General features: G+C 43.1%; 1 protein-coding gene across 1 annotated transcript in view; it reads right to left on the bottom strand.

Moving 5' to 3' along the window:
* The window catches only part of spo11 (SPO11 initiator of meiotic double stranded breaks), a 76,207-nt gene that overhangs the window by 33,934 nt on the left and 22,635 nt on the right, over nt 1-19,638 (bottom strand). The window contains exons 3-5 of the mRNA XM_060835928.1: nt 17,929-18,017; nt 12,255-12,321; nt 9,312-9,420 (exon numbers count right to left, since the gene is read on the bottom strand). Of these exons, the coding sequence (XP_060691911.1) occupies nt 9,312-9,420; nt 12,255-12,321; nt 17,929-18,017 (265 nt within the window). The remainder of the gene's footprint in view (nt 1-9,311; nt 9,421-12,254; nt 12,322-17,928; nt 18,018-19,638) is intronic.

The following is a 19,638-nucleotide window of genomic DNA, read 5'->3' as shown; positions in this document are numbered from 1 at the left end:
CCCATCCATGTACCTATCCAATTGCTGCTTAAAGGTCGCCAATGATTCTGACTCTACCACTCCCATGGGCAGCGCATTCCATGTCCCCACCACACTCTGGGTAAAGAACCCACCCCTGACATCTCCCCTATACCTTCCACCCTTCACCTTAAATTTATGTCCCCTTGTAACACTCTGTTGTACCCGGGGAAAAAGTTTCTGACTGTCTACTCTATCTATTCCTCTGATCATCTTATAAACCTCTATCAAGTCACCCCTCATCCTTCGCCGTTCCAACGAGAAAAGGCCGAGAACTCTCAACCTGTCCTCGTACGACCCATTCTCCATTCCAGGCAACATCCTGGTAAATCTTCTCTGCACCCTCTCCAAAGCTTCCACATCTTTCCTAAAGTGAGGCGACCAGAACTGCACACAGTACTCCAAATGTGGCCTAACCAAAGTCCTGTACTGCTGCAACATCACTTCACGACTCTTGAATTCAATCCCTCTGCTAATGAACGCTATTACACCATAGGCCTTCTTACAAGCTCTATCCACCTGAGTGGCAACTTTCAAAGATCTATGTACATAGACCCCAAGATCCCTCCGTTCCTCCACCTGACTAAGAACCCTACCGTTAACCCTGTATTCCGCATTCTTATTTGTTCTTCCAAAATGGACAACCTCACACTTGGCAGGGTTGAACTCCATCTGCCACTCCTCAGCCCAGCTCTGCATCATATTTAAGTCCCTTTGCAGCCGACAACAGCCCTCCTCACTGTCCACACCTCCACCAATCTTCGTATCATCTGCAAATTTACTGACCCACCCTTCGACTCCCTCATCCAAGTCATTAATAAAAATTACAAACAGCAGAGGACCCAGAACTGATCCCTGCGGAATTCCACTTGTAACTGGGCTCCAGGCTGAATATTTACCATCTACCACCACTCTCTGACTTCGACCGGTTAGCCAGTTTTCTATCCAATTGGCCAAGTTTCCCTCTATCCCATGCCTCCTGACTTTCCGCATAAGCCTACCATGGGGAACCTTATCAAATGCCTTACTAAAATCCATGTACACTACATCCACTGCTCTACCCTCATCCACATGCTTGGTCACCTCCTCAAAGAATTCAATAAGACTTGTAAGGCAAGACCTACCCTTCACAAATCCGTGTTGGCTGTCCCTAATCAAGCAGTGTCTTTCCAGATACTCATAAATCCTATCCCTCAGTACCCTTTCCATTACTTTGCCTACCACAGAAGTAAGACTAACTGGCCTGTAATTCCCGGGGTTATCCCTATTCCCTTTTTTGAACAGGGGCACAACATTCGCTACTCTCCAGTCCCCTGGTACCACCCCCGTTGACAGTGAAGACGAAAAGATCATTGCCAACGGTACTGCAATTTCCTCTCTTGCTTCCCACATAATCCTAGGATATATCCCGTCAGGCCCGGGGGACTTGTCTATCCTCAAGTTGTTTAAAACGTCCAACACATCTTCCTTCCTAACAAGTATCTCTTCTAGCTTACCAGTCCGTTTCACACTCTCCTCTTCAACAATACGGTCCCTCTCGTTTGTAAATACTGAAGAAAAGTACTCATTCAAGACCTCTCCTATCTCTTCCGACTCAATACATAATCTCCCACTACTGTCCTTGATCGGACCTACCCTCGTTCTCGTCATCTCATGTTTCTCACATACGCATAAAATGCCTTGGGGTTATCCTTGATCCTATCCGCCAAGGATTTTTCATGCCCTCTCTTAGCTCTCCTAATCCCTTTCTTCAGGTCCCTTCTGGCTATCCTGTATCCCTCCACTGCTCTGTCTGAACCCTGTTTCCTCAACCTTATGTAAGCCTCCTTCTTCCTCTTTACTAGACATTCAACCTCCCTCGTCAACCAAGGCTCCCTCACACGACCATTTCTTTCCTGCCTGATAGGTACATACATATCAAGGACACGCCGTATCTGTTCCTTGAAAAAGTTCCACATTTCCACCACATCCTTCCCTGACAGCCTATGTTCCCAATTTATGCTCCTCAAATCCTGTCTTACAGCATCGTAATTTCCCTTCCCCCAATTGTAAAATCTACCCTGTTGTGCGCATCTCTCTCTCCATAACCAAGGTGAAAGTCACAGAATTGTGGTCACCATCAGCAAAATGTTCACCCACTAACAAGCCCATCACTTGTCCCGGTTCATTACCGAGTACGAAATCCAATATGGCCTCCCCTCTGGTTGGATAATCTACATACTGAGTTAGAAAAGCTTCCTGGACACACTGCACAAACACCGCCCCGTCCAATCTACTTGATCTAAAGAGCTTCCAATCAATATTTGGGAAGTTGAAGTCGCCCATGACTACGACCCTGTGGCTTCTGCACCTTTCCAAAATCTGTTTCCCAATCTGTTTCTCCACATCTCTGCTGCTATTGGGGGGCCTATAGTAAACACCCAACAAGGTGACTGCACCTTTCCTATTTCTGACTTCAGCCCATACTACCTCCAAAGGCAGATCCCCCTCGAACTGCCTTTCTGCAGCCGTTATACCATTTCTATTAAGCAATGCCATCCCCCCTCCTTTTTTACCACCCTCCCTAATCTTACTGAAACATCTGTAACCAGGAACGTCCAATAACCATTCCTGTCCCTCATCTATCCACGTTTCCGTGATGGCCACAACATCGTAGTCCCAGGTACCGATCCACGCCTTAAGTTCACCCACCTTATTTCTGATACTCCTTGCGTTGAAGTATACGCACTTGAGCCCATCTCTGTGTCTGCAAGTATTCCCTGTCAGTGCTACCTCCTCCACAGCCTCCCTACATTCTTGGACATCCTGACAAACAGCTAGCCTACTTGCTGGACTACAAGTCCGGATCCCAGCCCCCTGCCAAATTAGTTTAAACCCCCCCCCCCCCGAAGGTATAGTTAATAAGTTTAAAGATGACACCAAAATTGGAGGTGTAGTGGACAGTGAAGAAGAGTGTTACCTCAGATTACAACAGGATCTTGATCAGGTGGGCCAATGGACCAAGAAGTGGCAGATTCAGCTAAATGCAAGGTGCTGCATTTTGGGAATGCAAATCTTAGCAGAACTTATACACCTAATGGTAAGGTCCTAGGGAGTGTTGTTGAACAAAGAGACCTTGGAGTGCAGGTTCATAGCTCCTTCAAAGTAGAGTCACATGTAGATAGGATAGTGAAGGAGGCGTTTGGTATGCTTTCCTTTGTTGGTCAGAGTATTGAGTACAGGAGTTGGGAGGTCATGTTGCGACCGTCCACGACATTGGTTAGGCCACTGCTGGAATATTGCTTGCAATTCTGGTCCCCTTCTCAACAGAAGGATGTTGTGAAACTTGAAAGGGTTCAGAAAAAATTTACAAGGATGTTGCCAGGATTGGAGGATTTGAGTTATAAGGAGAGGCTGAACAGGCTGGGGCTGTTTTCCCTGGAGCATCGGGGGCTGAGGGGTGTTCTTATAGAGGTTTACAAAATTATGAGGGGCATGGATAGGGTAAATAGGCAAAGTCTTTTCCCTGGGGTCAGGGAGTCCAGAACTAGAGGGCATAGGTTTAGGTGAGAGGGGAAAAATATAAAAGAGATCTAAGGGGCAACTTTTTCGCACAGAGGGTGGTACGTGTATGGAATGAGCTGCCTGGGGAAGTGATGGAGGCTGGTACAATTGCAACATTTAAGAGGCATTTGGATGGGTATATGAATAGGAAGGGTTTGGAGGGATATGGGCCAGGTGTTGACAGGTGGGACTAGATTGGGTGGGGATATCTAGTCAGCATGGACAGGACAGTTGGATCAAAGGGTCTGTTTCCATGCTGTACATCTCTATGACTTTATGACTCTATGTCTCATCAACTTGATTGTTACTACTTCAAAAAGCTCAAAGACAATTGACGAGAACAGAGAGGTAGATGTGATCTATGTGGACTTCAATTTGGCATTCAACAAAGTTCCTCATGGGAAATGGTTTAGCAAGGTTAGATCATATGGAATAAAGGGAGAACTGTCATGTTGGATACCAAACTGACTTGAAGGCGGAAGACAGAGGGTATTGGTGGAAGGTTGTGTTTTAGACTGGAGGCCTGTGACCAGTGGAGTGGCACAAGGATCGGTGCTGGGTCCACTACTTTTCATCATTTATATAAGGGATTTTGATGTGAACATAAATGGTGAACTAGTAAGTTTGTAGATGAGCTCAAAATTGGAGGTCAAAAAGTGTGACATTGGAAAAGTACAGCAGATCCGGCAACATTCAAGAAGCAGCAGAGTCTACGTTTTGAGTATAAGCCCTTCAACAGGAATGAGGTGTGGTGGACAGCAAAGAAGGTTACCTCAGAGTATAATGGAATCTCAATCAGATGGGCCAATTTGCCGAGGAGCGGTAGATGGAGTCTAATTTAAATGAATGTGAGTTGCTGCATTTTGGAAAGACAAATCAGGGCAGGACTTCTACACTTAATGGAAAGGAACTGAAGTGTGTTGCTGAACAAAGAGTGCAGGTCCAGTGAAGAAGGCGTTTAGTGTGCTTTCCTTTATTGGTCAGAGCGCTGAGCATATGAGTTGGGAGGACATTTTGCCACTTTCGGAACACTGTGCAATTCTGGTCTCCCTCCTATCAGCAGGATGTTGCAAAACTTCAGAAGGTTCATAAATTATTTACAAGGATGTTGCCAGGGTTGGAAGGCTTGAGGGACAGAAAGAAGCCGAATAGGCTGGGGCTGTTTCCCCTGGAGTGCCAGAGGCTAAGGGCTGACCTTACAGAGGTTTAAAAAAATCATGAGGGGCTTGGATAGGGTAAATAGATAAGGACTATTCCCTGGGGTGGGGAGTCCAGAACTCGAGGGCATAGTTTTAGGGTGAGAGGGGAAAGATATAAAAGGGACCTAAGGGGAAACTTTTTCCAGAGGGTGGTGCGTGTATGGAATGAGCTTCTAGAAGAACTGGTGGAGACTAGTGCAATTGCAACATTTAGAAGACATCTGGATGGGTATATGAGTAAGAAGGGCTTAGTGGGATATGGGGATAGCGTTGGCAAATGGGACTAGATTAATTTAGGATATCTGGTCTATACAAATTGGACTGAAGGGTTGTTTCCATGCTATACATCTAAGTGACTCTACGCCTTTTCTTCTATTCACTCGAGATGTGGGCATTACTGGTGGGCTAGCATTTATTGCCCAACTCTTGTTGCCCTTGAGAAGGTGTTGGTGAGCTGCCTTCTTGAACTGCTGCAGTCCATGAACTGTAGATATAGCTACAATATCATTAAGGTGGGACTACCATGATTTTGACTCAGAGCTAATGAAGGAACAGCTGTATTTTTCCAAGTTTGAATGCTGGAGAGAAACTTGCAGGGGGCACTGCTCCTATATATCTGTCCTTCATCTTTCTAGGTGGATGTGATTGGGGTTTGGAAGTTGCTGACTAAGGAACTTCAGTAAATATCTGCAGTGCATCTGGTCAATTGCACACATTTCTGCTACTGAGCATTGGTGATGGAGAAAGTGAATGTTAATGGATGTGGTGTCAATTAAGTGGGCATTGTAAAGGATGTGAGGTTTTCCACCTTAACTACTCTCCCAGGCAGTGCATTCCAGACTCTCACCACCCACTGTGTGAAAATATTTTCCTCAAACCCCTCTAAACTTTCTGCCTTTCAACTTAAAATTATGTCTCCTTGTTATTAACCCTTCACCCAAAGGGGGACAGTTGCTTTCTATTCACTCTGGTCATGCTCCTCACAATCTTCTACACCTCTATCAGGTCTTCCCTTAACCTTCTCTGCTCAAAGTAAACAATCCAAGCCTCTCTGTACCGCTGCAACGCTCCATCCTAGGCAACATTCTGGTGAATCATCTCTGTACCTCATCCTGTGCAATTACATCCTTCAGATAGTGGAATGACCAGAACTGCACACAATACTTCAATTGTGGCCTAACCGAAGTCCTGTACAGCTCCAGTATAACCTCTTTTTTTTGTTATCTATGCCTTGACTTCTTCAAAGACCGGAAACTCCCCCCAGACGTGATCGACGATGCTCTCCTCTGCATCTCCTCCACTTCCCTTCGTGCTCCTCTGCCCTTGAGCCCCGCCCCTCCAACTGCCACCAGGACAGAACCCCACTGGTCCTCACTTCCCACCCCACCAACCTCCATATACATCATATCATCCGTCATCATTTCCGCCACCTCCAAACGGACCCCACCACATTTCCCTCCTCTCCCCTATCAGCATTCCAAAAAGACCACTCCCTCCGTGACTCCCTTGTCAGGTCCACACCCCCGACCAACCCAACCTCCACTCCCGGCACCTTCCCCTGCAACTGCAAGAAATGCAAAACTTGCACCCACACCTCCCCCCTTAGCTCCCTCCAAGGCCCCAAGGGATCCTTCCATATCCGCCATAAATTCACCTGCATCTCCACACACATCATTTACTGCATCCGCTGCACCCGATGTGGCCTTCTCTATATTGGGGAGACAGGCCGCCTACTTGCGGAACGTTTCAGAGAACACCTCTGGGACACCTGGACCAACCAACTCAACCACCCCGTGGCTCAACACTTCAACACCCCCCTCCCACTCCACCAAGGACATGCAGGTCCTTGGACTCCTCCATCGTCAGACCATATCAACACGACGGCTGGAGGAAGAGCACCTCATCTTCTGCCTAGGAACCCTCCAACCACAAGGGATGAACTCAGATTTCTCCAGTTTCCTCATTTCCCCTCCCCCCACCTCAGTCCCAACCCTCGAACTCAGCACCACCTTCCTAACCTGCAATCTTCTTCCTGATCTCTCCGCCCTCACCCCAGTCTATCACCTTCACCTTAACCTCCTTCCACCTATCGCATTTCCAATGCCCCTCCCCCAAATCCCTCCTCCCTACCTTTTATCTTAACCTGCTTGGCACACTCTCCTCATTCCTGAAAAAGGGCTCATGCCCGAAACGTTGATTCTCCTGCTCCTTGGATGCTGCCTGACCTGCTGGGCTTTTCCAGCAACACATTTTCAGCTCTGATAAAGGCAAGAGTCCCATTTGCCTTCTTAACTACTCTATTAACCTGTCCTACCACCTTCAATGATTTGTGAACAAACACTCCAAGATCCCCCTGTTCCTCTGGGCTTCCTAGTATCCCTTGTCTCGTTATTTCTTCCAAAGTGCATCACCTCGCACTTATGAGAGTTAAATTCCAACCTGCACTGATCTACCCAATCTGTGTATATCCTTCTGTAACCAAATAACTACTTTCTCGCTGTGAACTACACTGCCAACCTTCGGCCATCTGTAAGCTTAATAATCATTCCTCTCTGTGGATGCCAGACAAGGTTTGAGTCAGGAGGCTTCCTACCCTCTGACATGCTCTTGTAGATTCAGTGTATATATGGGTAGTCCTGTTCAATTTCTGGTCAACGGAGTCCATGGTTTGATAATCTTTTGCTGAGGACTGACCATTCGTCCTCAGTGAGAGGGAAGGGTAAATGTGTAAATTTTTTGCTGTGGACTGACCGTGATGAAGGGTCCTGCCTGAAACGTCAACTCTCCTGTTCTTCTGATGCTGCTTGACCTACTGTGCTTTTTCCAGTTACACATTTTTTCAATTCAGTTGATCACAGGGGATTCAATTATGCCAATGCTATCAAATGTTAAGGGTTGATTTTCTCCAGCCACATACCTAAAAATCTTCCATATGAAGAATTGGTCATTGGTTCAAAAGACATCCTCGTCATTCCTAGCTCTGCTACAAGAAAATTTCCCTCTTAGCTTCACTGCGAAGTTCCAGGCATGTCAACTGGTGTGCCAATAAATGGCTCCTGCTTTCAGAAGCTGTTATTATGCACTAATATTGGAGGTCTGCACAGCAGCAAATAAAATTCCACAAAATGTTGTTTACACCAGCAAACAACATGTGAAGATAACAGACACTGGCACTGACAACCAGGAGGCTACCAACAATGGCTGTGATCCCTTGAGGCTGACTGTTTGCTGTGGAAGAGGCGAGGAGGAATGAAAAGCTTTGTTGGTTGGAAAGAGGACAGAAAAAAAATTGAGATCAGTGATCCTGCACACTCAGCCCACTAACATCCTCCACAGTAAGTATGATTTGGAGGTGCCAGTGTTGGACTGGGGTGGAAAAAGTTAAAAATCACACAACATCAGGTTATAGTTCAACAGGTTTATTTGAAAGTACAAGCTTTAGGAAGGCTGATCCTGTCCCACTAGCTACCTGAAGGAGCCGCACTCCAAAAACTTGTACTTTCAAATAAGCCTATTGAACTATAATCTAGAGTTGTGAGATTTTTAACTTGGCAGTAAGTATGACAGAGATTGCCATGCCAAAATAGGTTTGTGACTCAGCAGGTGATGCTTAACAAAAAGTCGACCGTCATGGTACAAATCATTGTCATGAGACAGGAGAAAACTAATACGAATTTAGTTTTGTCCATTTCTTATTTAGTACTTTTTTGCTTTAGTAATTTCAGTTTTAATGCTGCCCTGGGATTTATTTGAACATCATGGTACCCCTTGAACGCTATTACATTATGCTTGCTTAATAACTGCACTTATGGACAAAGGTTCAAATGTAATTGAAAAGTTAATGACTGCACTACGCACTCCAATTTCGTACACATTTCACACTCAGGGGAAATTTTTACCAATTTTTTTCATCAACAAAATTTAGATACTATTTGGAGGAAAAGCGGCCAGATTATGTAGAAAATCTCACATGCAGCACTCAAATTGAAAATCCCGACTCAGTTCTTTTCGTTTTTAGCTATTTCATAGGTTTAAACTTTACACAATTAAATGTTTCAAACAGAAATTATTCCATAATCTGGAAGTCATTTTTGACAGCCAATAAGCAATTATAGAGGGCAGCATGGTGGCACAGTGGTTAGCACTGCTGCCTCACCGCGCCAGAGACCCAGGTTCAATTCCTGCCTCAGGTCTGTGTGGAGTTTGCACATTCTCTCTGTGTCTGCTTGGGTTTCCTCTGGGTGCTCCGGTTTCCTCCCACAGTCCAAAAATGTGCAGGTTAGGTGAATTGGCCATGCTGAATTGCCTGTAGTGTTGGGTGTAGGGGAATGGATGTGGGTGGGTTGCTCGTCAGAGGTTCGGTGTGGACTTGTTGGGCCAAAGGCTCTGTTTCCACACTAAGTAATCTTAAAAAACAAGTCTTCAGCAAAATTGGTCCAATTTTGATTGCCCTGACACAAGGATTATGTTAGAGATATATCCAAGCTTTCTTTGTTTCAATCTTAAATCATTAGTTTTAAAGGGGCAGAAGTGGATGTGGTGAGTACTTACTACATGAAGAGACCTGCGTGGGACTTTTAACATGCAGCTTATATCATTGATAATACCATCAAGAATCATTTGTGATCCAAACAACTGTGATTCATTGTAGTACAGGTCTCTGAAATAAAAATCACCAGAATGAGATACAAGCTGATAATGCACAGCTGATATAATAAGCTGCTTCATCAAAGAAATGCTTTCAGGTCTATCATGATGGTTCTGAGAGGACTGTAGAATTTCAAACATTCTAATCTTGTTCAAAAATGGATATATGATGGTAAGCTCCGAAACTACAGACCAATCAGTGTTATTTTGGTGATAGGAAAGATTTTAGAAATGATACTTTGTTGCGATAAAACTGTGATGCGATACATATAAATATGTATTTTGATACCATTTACTGTGAGCTTGGTTGTTGGATTTCGAAGGTAAACATATAAATTGTCCATGTATTAGAAATTAACAACTGGGTTAGAAAAGTTAGAATTCCAAGTGAGAGGATGTCACTCAGAGTTCACAGGGAACCACCCAGACAGCGTAGGGAGAAAACTTTCTGGACTTTGGTACGGGGAGCTATTCAGGAGAAATCTTTCATGAGGTGGTATATAGTGAGCAACATTCCTAAGGAAAAGGGTTAGCTCATGAAACTGTCTTAGAATAAGCAGTTATTATTAACCTCAGACCAGTGCATTGTATATATAGTCAGTGAAAAAGAAGTGATTAAGCATTTTGAAGTTTATTAAAAAAAGGAACTGAAGCTGAAGCAGAGACAGGAGAGCATTGAAAGGAAACTAAGGCAGGTGCATAATAATAATTAAGAAAGTTATCGACAGTTCCAGTTGAAATTCTTACTTGCAGCCCATCAAAGTAATAGAATGAATAGTTTCTCTTTCTTCCTGGGAAATGGACTGAGTCTTGCTAGAACTACAGCACTAGATGGTCTTAGAATGGCAACAATATCGTAAGCTGCATCAGGGCATATTGCACCGAATACTTGGGGACCTCATCCAATACCAGAGCATAGGATCTCTCACATTATGTTTATAATCTAGTGGTCCCAACTGTTATGAAGAAATGTCTACTTGATACAAATACTGGAGATGTGAGATTCTCAATAGGCATCTGGCTTGATAGATCACAATTTGTTTCACCAAAGTGATCTTTTACTAAAACATAAGCCATTGTAATTTTTGTTTTAATAATAAATCAATGTTTTGTTAATAATAGAAATGAAGATAAAGCATGGAGTACTTCAACAGGGAATAAACCCTCCAGCTTTATTTTTAAAACAGCAACACAGAAGATTTATCCCGGGCAGTAATCTGTGAATATTAGAGAGGCCAAGAACTAGTTAAAGTAAAATTAACAACTTTATTTTTTAAAAGTATAACAGAGAATAATTAACTAACAACTATTTCCAACTCCTCCTTCTACCCTGTCTTTTACCTTCCTTCTGTAACATGAGTCCGATAAAACCCCGACTATGGTTTACCAAAATTCAACTTTTCCAAAATCAGCCTGATGTTGAATCTTCTTTTCTTCATCTTTGGGATTTCTGCTTCACAAGTTACTGATCAATAAAGGTACTTTTAAGGGAGCTATTCTCTGGGCAGTCTGCAGATGTCGTTGGCTTGGCAGTTCTCCTCCCAACTGTTCAATTTTCCTCGGTCTTATACCTCCAAAGCATCAGCTTTTAAGATTGCCAACATACTAAATTCAAATTGGACTGGAGTCTGTATATTTTGGGGTATAATTTAAACTGATTGGCCTAATTCGAATCTGTTTTGAGATTTCCAGGCAACCTTCTACCCTAGCTACTGAACCACATGTTACATTATATCTTGCGCTGTCAGGTAGGTCTGCCAACTTTTAACACTCAAAAAGGTACAGTACTCCTACATCTTCATAACAGGGGTAAATAGCACACTATTCCCTTCTAACAGATTCAAAAGTTTTGAATTTCTGATGCAAGCACTTTTTATACAATGAGCAGAGACAACAGCTTTGTACTGGAATCAATACATCCTGATACAGCTTATAAACATTGTTGTAATTCTAAGAATATCTAGTATTATACTTCTAGCAAAACTCAGTCCAGCTTATCTCTAAGACTTATCTTTTCTGTTTGTTTTAATAATTATGGGCTTGAAGTGATTAAAGCTTCAACTTGTCTGCTGGCCTTATAAATGACTCGTTAATTTTTATTATGTTCCTCACTTTGTTTCCTTTAAGGACCACGAGCTCTGACAATATTCCAGCAATAGGCTTGAAGACTAGTGCTTCAGAACTTGCAACACCCCTTAGCCAAGCTATTATAGCAAAACTAAAATACTGGCATCTACCCAAAAATGTGGAAATTGCCCAGCTGTGCTCTGTACACAAAAAGCATAACAAATACAACCTGGTCAATTATTGTGCTTTCAACGTACTCTTGATCATCAGCAAAGTGATGTGAAATGTCATCAACAATGCAACCAAGTGGCTCATAGAAAGAAATCATGTGTTCACTGATGCTCAGACCGGATTCTACTAAAGACTCTCAGTTCATGACTTCATTACTACTTTGATGTTAACATGAACAAAACAGCTGAGCATCAGAGGTGAAGTGAGAATGATTGCTTTTGACATCAAGGCATCCCAGCTAAACTGCAGTTAGTGGAAATCAGACGAAAGTCAATAAGAGTTGCTCAATTCAATATTCTGGTCTAATCTGGGCTCCAAGTCATATCATTCTGACTTGAACATATATTGTAGCTAGCACAAAGAATTTCAACTTCACTGAAGGGGTTTGTTGACTAATGCTGATAACTGGTAGCTAAATTTTATTTATCTTACTGTATCAATTTTCAATACAAGATGACATATACATGATACAGTCCAAATAATACACAGGCATGCTTTTGCTAACTTCCATGTTATATCTATTTTGAAAAATCATCTCAACTTGGTCACCTTTTCGTTGCGTAAGTATTGCTCTGCACCAATTTGTAGATCATCGCCAAAGCCTTAAGTATTAGAGCTGCAAGGCAAAAGTGATTAGTGCCAGAGACATGTTTCTTCTGAAAACTATCATTCTGCATGCATTTTTAATGGCCTAATACAGGCCATAATTGCCACACAATCATTCCCAAATCTAAGTCGCTTAGGTAACTTCATTATAGCTTCGAATATTGACGTAGGATCAGAATTTTTGACAATTTTACTCAAGTTTTTACAGTTTTTCTGGAACACTGAATTGTCTTAATATTTCACACATGAACAATAAACACTTATGTATAAGCACCTTTGAAAATATTCCAAAGCATTTCCCAACTTATCACAAGGATATGGACATTAAATCAAAGAAGGACAAATTCTAAGTGACCAAAGGCTTGGAGGTAGGTTAGAATAATGGTGTTAAAGGACAAAGAGGCAATGGAGGGGTAAAGAGTTGAAAGAAATGCCAGCAAAACCAGGACACATGCACAATCAGAAGACTGGTGAGATGGGAGGCAGGACAAGATTGTATATGTTGGGGCAAGTACAAAAAACCATATACACACAACATATACATGAGAATGCTAGATTTAAAATGCTGGGAACAATGACATGAGATGAGCAGGATTCATGCAGCATGTGATATGAGCTGTAGAAACTTGGACAAGTGTTTGTAGCATGGAGACAGGTGACGAAACAATTAAAACTTAAAGTGACTGGCCCGGTTGTGCACTCAGATCCTGTGCAGACCAGTGAGCTGGAATATTTGGAGATATCTGAGGTTCCCACCTGTTTCACGATGACCTATCAGCCTGGTACAAAAGAAAAATCAGGTTTGTACCTTAACTACCCAGTCGCTCTGACATCCATCATCATGAAATGCTTCGGAAAATTAGTGGTGGTATACATCAATTCTAGCCTCCCAGACTGCCTTGATCCACTATAGTTCACCTACTTTTGCAATACGTCCATGGTAAATGCCATTTCCCTCGACCTACACTCACCCCTGGATGTGGATAACAAGGACATCTGAGTCAGCCATCCTATCAACTGACTTTACCTCAACCTTCCATACCATAATTCTAATAAAACTCACCTCCAAACTCCAAGACCTTTACCCCTCCTCTGCAAGTGGATCCTCAACTTCCTGACATACAGGCCGCAATCGGTAATGATAGGTGACAACACCTCCTCCACAATAATCCTCAGCAAGTTGCCCTGCAAGGTTGCATACTCAGCTCCTTACTACACTCCTCGTATACTTGCAGCTTGTGGAGAATTTCAGCTCTAATTCCATTTACAAGTTTGCTGATGACACCACGTAGTGGGTCAGATCTCAAACAATGTTGAGACAGAGAACAGGAAAGAGAAAGTCAGCTTAATGGCATTGTGTAAAGTAAACAATCTCTCCATCAAAGTCAGCAAAATGAAGGAGTTGGTCATCGACTTCAGGAAGCAGAGTGGAGGACATGCCCCTGTCTGTATTAATGGTGCTGAGGTGGAGTTGGTCAAGAGTTCCTAGGAATAAATATCACCAAGTCTCTCCTGATCAATCCACATCGATGCTACAGTCAAGGAAGTACGCCTGTACTTTCTCAGAGGGAAATTTGACATGTCCACAATTAATCTAAACAATTTTTAATCGATGCACCATGGAAAGCATCCTATCCTGATGCATCACAACTTGGTATAGCAATTGCTCTGCCCAAGAACACAAGAAGTTAGAGAGTTGTGAACACAGCCCAGTCCATCATGAAAGCCAGTCTTTTTTCCATTGACTATCTACACTTGCCACTACCTCAGGATCACAGCCAAGAAAATCAAGGACCCCCTTCCACAACGGTTATGTTCTCTTTCGTTGGGCAAAAGTTATAAAGCAATGAAATGTGCACCAAAAAATTCAGGAACAGCTTCTTCACCGTTATCAGACTTATGAACAGACTTCTCATATCAGAATTGATCTTTCTCTGCACTTCCGCTATAGCTATCACACTGTATTCTGCATTCTGCTCTATTATCCGGATGTATTTATTAAGGTATGATTTGCCTGATTAAAATGCAAAACATTACTTTTTATTGTATCTTGGTACAGAGAACAGTACAGCACAGTACAGGCACTTTGGACCTCTATGTTGTGCCAACGTCTTATCCTACTCTAAGACCAAACTAGCCGACAAACCCTCGTTGTACTACCTTCCATGTTCCTATCCAAAAGTCACATAAATGTCCCCAATGGATCTGACTCTCATACTACTGCCAGCAGTGCATTCCATGGAACCACCACTCCCTGTGTAAAGAACCTACCTCTGAAACCTTAACACGATGTCCCAGTGTGATTGCCATTTCTGCCCTGGGAGAAACGTATTTGGCTATCCGCTCTATCTATGCCTCTCATTATCTTGTACACCTCTATTAAGTCGCCTCTCATCCTTCTTTGTTTCAATGAGAAAGCCCTAGCTCCCTCAACCTTTCTTCATAAAGCATGCTCTCCAGTCCAGACAACATCCTGGTAAATCTCTGCACCCTCTCTAAAGCTTCCACATGCTCTTTACAATGAAGCGCACAGAACTGGACACAATATTCCAAGTGTGGTCAAGCCAGGACTCGATAAAGCTGCAGCATAACCTAGTGACTCTTAAACTCAATCCCCCTGCTAAGGAAAGCCAACACACCATACACCTTCTCAACAACCGTATCAACCTGGGTGGCAACTTTGAGGGATTTATGGACCTGGCCCCTCTGTTCCTCCACACTGCCAAGAATCCCGCCTTTAAAACTGTATTCTGCATTCAAATTCAAATTCAAATTCAACCTTCCAAAGTGACAACAATAAGTCAAATCATATCTGGAAACGGGTGGAGAATTGAAGAGCAGATGGGCTGAGACAGGACTGTACTTTGGTGATGTTACAATGGTTAATGAACTTGTACATATGATGCAAAACACACTTCATAAGCTGAATGTGAAGTCAAACAGTAGGATGAGTTTGTGAACAGATTTGAGACAGTGACCTGGAGGGCAGTGAGTCAGTGTTCAGGAGATGGAATAGTTGAACTGAATGGCCTGTTTCGGTGCCATATCTCCTCTAACAAGTAGAAACCCCAGTTTGCACTCTCTCTAAAATCTTTACACCCCTCTTAAAATCAGTCCCGGTGAGCCCCACTGAAACCTTTTTTTAAATAAATGGTTTAGCAAAGATTTCTTACTTTCATACTCTACACTTCTCTTAATAAAGCATAGATTCTGTTGGCACTTTACCAGTTTTTATTTTTACTAACACATAACGATATGATTATATATACACCCCAAGGCCTCACTGTTTCTTCATGCTTTTCAAAATTTGGACCATTTGTCCTCCTTATTGTTCCTACTATATTGCACCATCTACCATTAAGGGGAGGCAGTGGCATGTTAACTAATGTTTCTGGACTAGTAACCAGTGGTGGGCAAGTTGTTGGAGGAAATCCCGAGGGACAGGATGTACGTGTGCTTAGAAAGGCAAGGACTGATTAGGGATAGTCAACATGGCTTTGTGCATGGGAAATCATGTCTCACAAACTTGATTGAGTATTTGAAGAAGTAACAAAGAGGATGGATGAGGGCAGAGCAGTAGATGTGATCTATATGGACTTTAGTAAGGCATTCAACAAGGTTCCCCATGGGAGACTGGTTAGCAAGGTTAGATCTCACGGAATACACAGAGAACTAGCCATTTGGATACAGAACTGGCTCAAAGGTAGAAGACAGAGGGTGGTGGTGCGGGGTTGTTTTTCAGATTGGAGGCCTGTGACCAGTGGAGTGCCACAGGGATTGGTGCTAGGTCCACTACTTTTAGTCATTTATATAAATGACTTGGATGTGAGCACAAGAGGTGTAGTTAGTAAGTTTGCAGATGACAACAAAATTGGAGGTATAGTGGACAGTGAAGAGGGTTACCTCAGATTACAACAGGATCTTGATCAGATAGGCCAATGGGCTGAGAAGTGGCAGATGGAGTTTAATTTAGATAAATGTGAGGTGCTGCATTTTGGGAAAGCAAATCTTCGCAGGACTTATACACTTAATCATAAGGTCCTAGGGAGTGTTGTTGAACAAAGAGACTTTGGAGTGCAGGTTCATAGCTCCTTGAAAGTGGAGTCGCAGGTGGATAGGATAGTGAAGACGGTGTTTGGTATGTTTTCCTTTATCAGAGTTGGGATGTCATGTTGCAGCTGTACAGGACATTGGTTAGGCCACTGTTGGAATACCATGTGCAATTCTGGTCTCCTTCCTATTGGAAAGATGTTGTGAAACTTGAAAGGGTTCAGAAAAGATTTACAAGGATGTTGCCAGGGTTGGAGGATTTGAGTTATAAGGAGAGGCTGAACAGTCTGGGGCTGTTTTCCCTGGAGCGTCAGAGGCTGAGGAGTGAGCTCATAGAGGTTTACAAAATTATGAGGGGCATGGATAGGGTAAATAGGCAATGTCTTTACCCTGGGTCGGGGAGTCCAGAACTAGAGGGCACGGGTTTAGGGTGAGAGGGAAAAGATAAAGAGGAGACTTACAGGGCAACATTTTCATTCAGAGTGTGGCACATGTATGGAATGAGCTGCCAGAGGAAGTGGAGGAGGCTGGTACAATTGCAACATTTAAGAGGCATCTGAATAGGAAGGGTTTAGAAGGATATGGGCCAAGTGCTGGCAGGTGCGACTAGATTGGGTTGGAATATCTGGTCGGCATGGACGGGTTGGACTGAAGGGTCTGTTTCCGTGCTGTACATCTCTATGACTCTATAACCCACAATCCAAGACGAATTATGAAACATGCATTCGAATCTGATCCATGGCAGATGCTGAAATGTGAATTAATCAAAGCTAGCTGAATGGGAACCATGTAACCATTGTTGTGAAAACCCATCAGTTTCATTAATATTCCTTTGGCCAGAAAATCTGTTAACCTTACCTGGTGTAACCAACTAATGATTCCAGATCTATGTGGTTTATTTAACTGCCCTCTACAACAGCCCTCACAAGCCACTCAGGTCACAGTATCATAGAATCCCTCCTGTGTGGAAACAGGTCCTTTGGTCCAACAAATCCATACCGACCCTCCGAAGAGTCACCCACCTAGACACATTCCCCCAACCCTATTACTCTACATTTACCCCTTGCTAATGCATCTAACCTACACATGGCCAATTCACTTAACCTGCACATCTTTGGACAGTGGGAGAAAACCTGAGCACCCAGAGGAAACCCATGCAGATGTGGGGAGAATGTGTAAACTCCACATAGACTGGAGGGGCTGGAATCAAACCCAGGTCCTTGGCACTGTGAGGCAGCAATGCTAAGCACTGGGCCACTGTGCCATGCTGAAGATCAAAGAGCTCCCTCAGCCAAAGATGCCCTTATTTCACATATGATTAAAAGGAATACACATCCAAATTCAGACCTTCCCCTTCCCCATTTAGTTTCCAGACCTCCTCCTCTACCCTAAACTCTACATGCCCAGCAGATAGAAAGCAATTGTGAAGAAGAATAGTTCAAGTACATCACCAAGCACACATGCAAGGCTAAGGTGGGAAGGTTCCCATTTGACCACACTGCACACAAGCTTTGCTAGTAATTACTCTATATTTATATTAGCAGTAATTGCTGTAATAATTACTTACCAAATCTGTGGATTGATCTGGGACACTCACATTTCACTTTGCTCATAGCAGAATCAGATACCATTTGCAAACCAACATTGCTATCAAACCTGTTAAAATACAAAATATGTCTACATGAGGCGTTGGGTTTTTTTTACTAGCCTTCTCTTATTCTTCAGACTTCACCAATCACATTGTTTACTTTTCATGTGTCTTTAATGTCTCACAGCAGATGGTATTAAAGTCAGAATTTAAACACGTGAAGATTCACCACTGTACTACAAGCCCTAAACCATATTTCTATGCCCTCTCTGAATTCAGTATGTCTATCTATCTGTGACACAGAGTCATAGAGTAACGGTATGGAAACAGGCCCTTCGGCCCAAACTGGCCCGTGCCCACTCAGTTCGTTCCAATTGCCCACATTTGGTCCATATCCCCCTCAACCCTTCCCATCCATGTACCTATCCAGATGTTTTTGAAATGATGCTATTGTACTTGCCTCAACCCACTTTTTCTGGCAGCCCATTCCATACACATACCACTGTCTGTGTGAAACAGTTACCCCTCAGGTCCTTCTTAAATCTTTCCCCTCTCACCTTAAACTATGCCGTCTAGCTTTCAATTCCCCATTATTGGGGAAAAAAAGGCGATATGCATTCATCCTATCTATGCCCCTCATGATTTTATACGCCTCAAGAAGGTCACCCTGCATTCTCCTACATTCCAAGGAATAAAGAAAATACCTTGGCAAACCTTTTCCCATAACTCAGGTCTACACGTCCTGGCAACATCCTTGTAAATCTTCCTTGAATTCTTTCCAGTTTAACTATATCTTTGGTCTAACAAGGTGACGAAACCCGTACACAATACTCAATTGCGGCCTCATGAACGACTATACAACTGTAACATAAGGTCTCAACGCCTTTACTCAATACCTCGACTGATGAAGGCCAGCATGCTAAATGCCTTCATCTACCTTTGACACAGCTTTCAATGAACAATGTACTTGCATTCCTAGGTTCCTCTGTTCCCCAAAGCTCAGAATCATGGAGACGTGCAGCAGGGAAACAGACTCTTCGATCCAACTCATGCCGAGCAGATATCCTAAATTAATCTAGTCCCATTTGCCAGCAATTGGCCCTTATCCCTCTAAACCTTTCCTATTCATATGCCCATCTCAATGCCTTTTAAATATTCTAATTGTACCAGCCTCAATCACTTCCTCTGGTAGCTCATTCTATTCAGGCACCATCAGCATGAAAAAGTTGCCCCTTAGGTTCCTTTTAAATCTTTCCCCTGTCACCCTAAACCTATGCCCTCCAACTCTGGACTTCTGCACCCCAGGGAAAAGACCTGACTATTTACCCTAACTATGCCCCTCAGACTTTTATAAGTCTCTCTAAGATCACCCCTCAGCCTCTGCTGCTCCAGGTAAAACAGCCCCAACTTGTTCAGCCTCTCTCTATCGCTCAAACCCTCCAAACCTGGCAACACCTTTGCAAATCTTTCTCTGAACCTTTTCAAGTTTCACAATATCCTTCCAATAGGAAGGAGACCAGATTGCACACAATATTCCAAAAGTGGCCTAACCAATGTTCTGTACAGCCGCAACATGACCTCCCAAATCCTCGTCTCAATGCTCTGACCAATAAAAGAATACCAAATGATTTCTTCACTATCCTATCTTTTTGCAATTCCACTTTCAATGAACTATGAACCTGCACTCCA

Source organism: Hemiscyllium ocellatum, chromosome 15, assembly GCF_020745735.1.
Source record: "Hemiscyllium ocellatum isolate sHemOce1 chromosome 15, sHemOce1.pat.X.cur, whole genome shotgun sequence".
Lineage (NCBI taxonomy): Eukaryota > Metazoa > Chordata > Chondrichthyes > Orectolobiformes > Hemiscylliidae > Hemiscyllium > Hemiscyllium ocellatum.
This window is presented reverse-complemented; position numbering and strand designations above follow the sequence as displayed.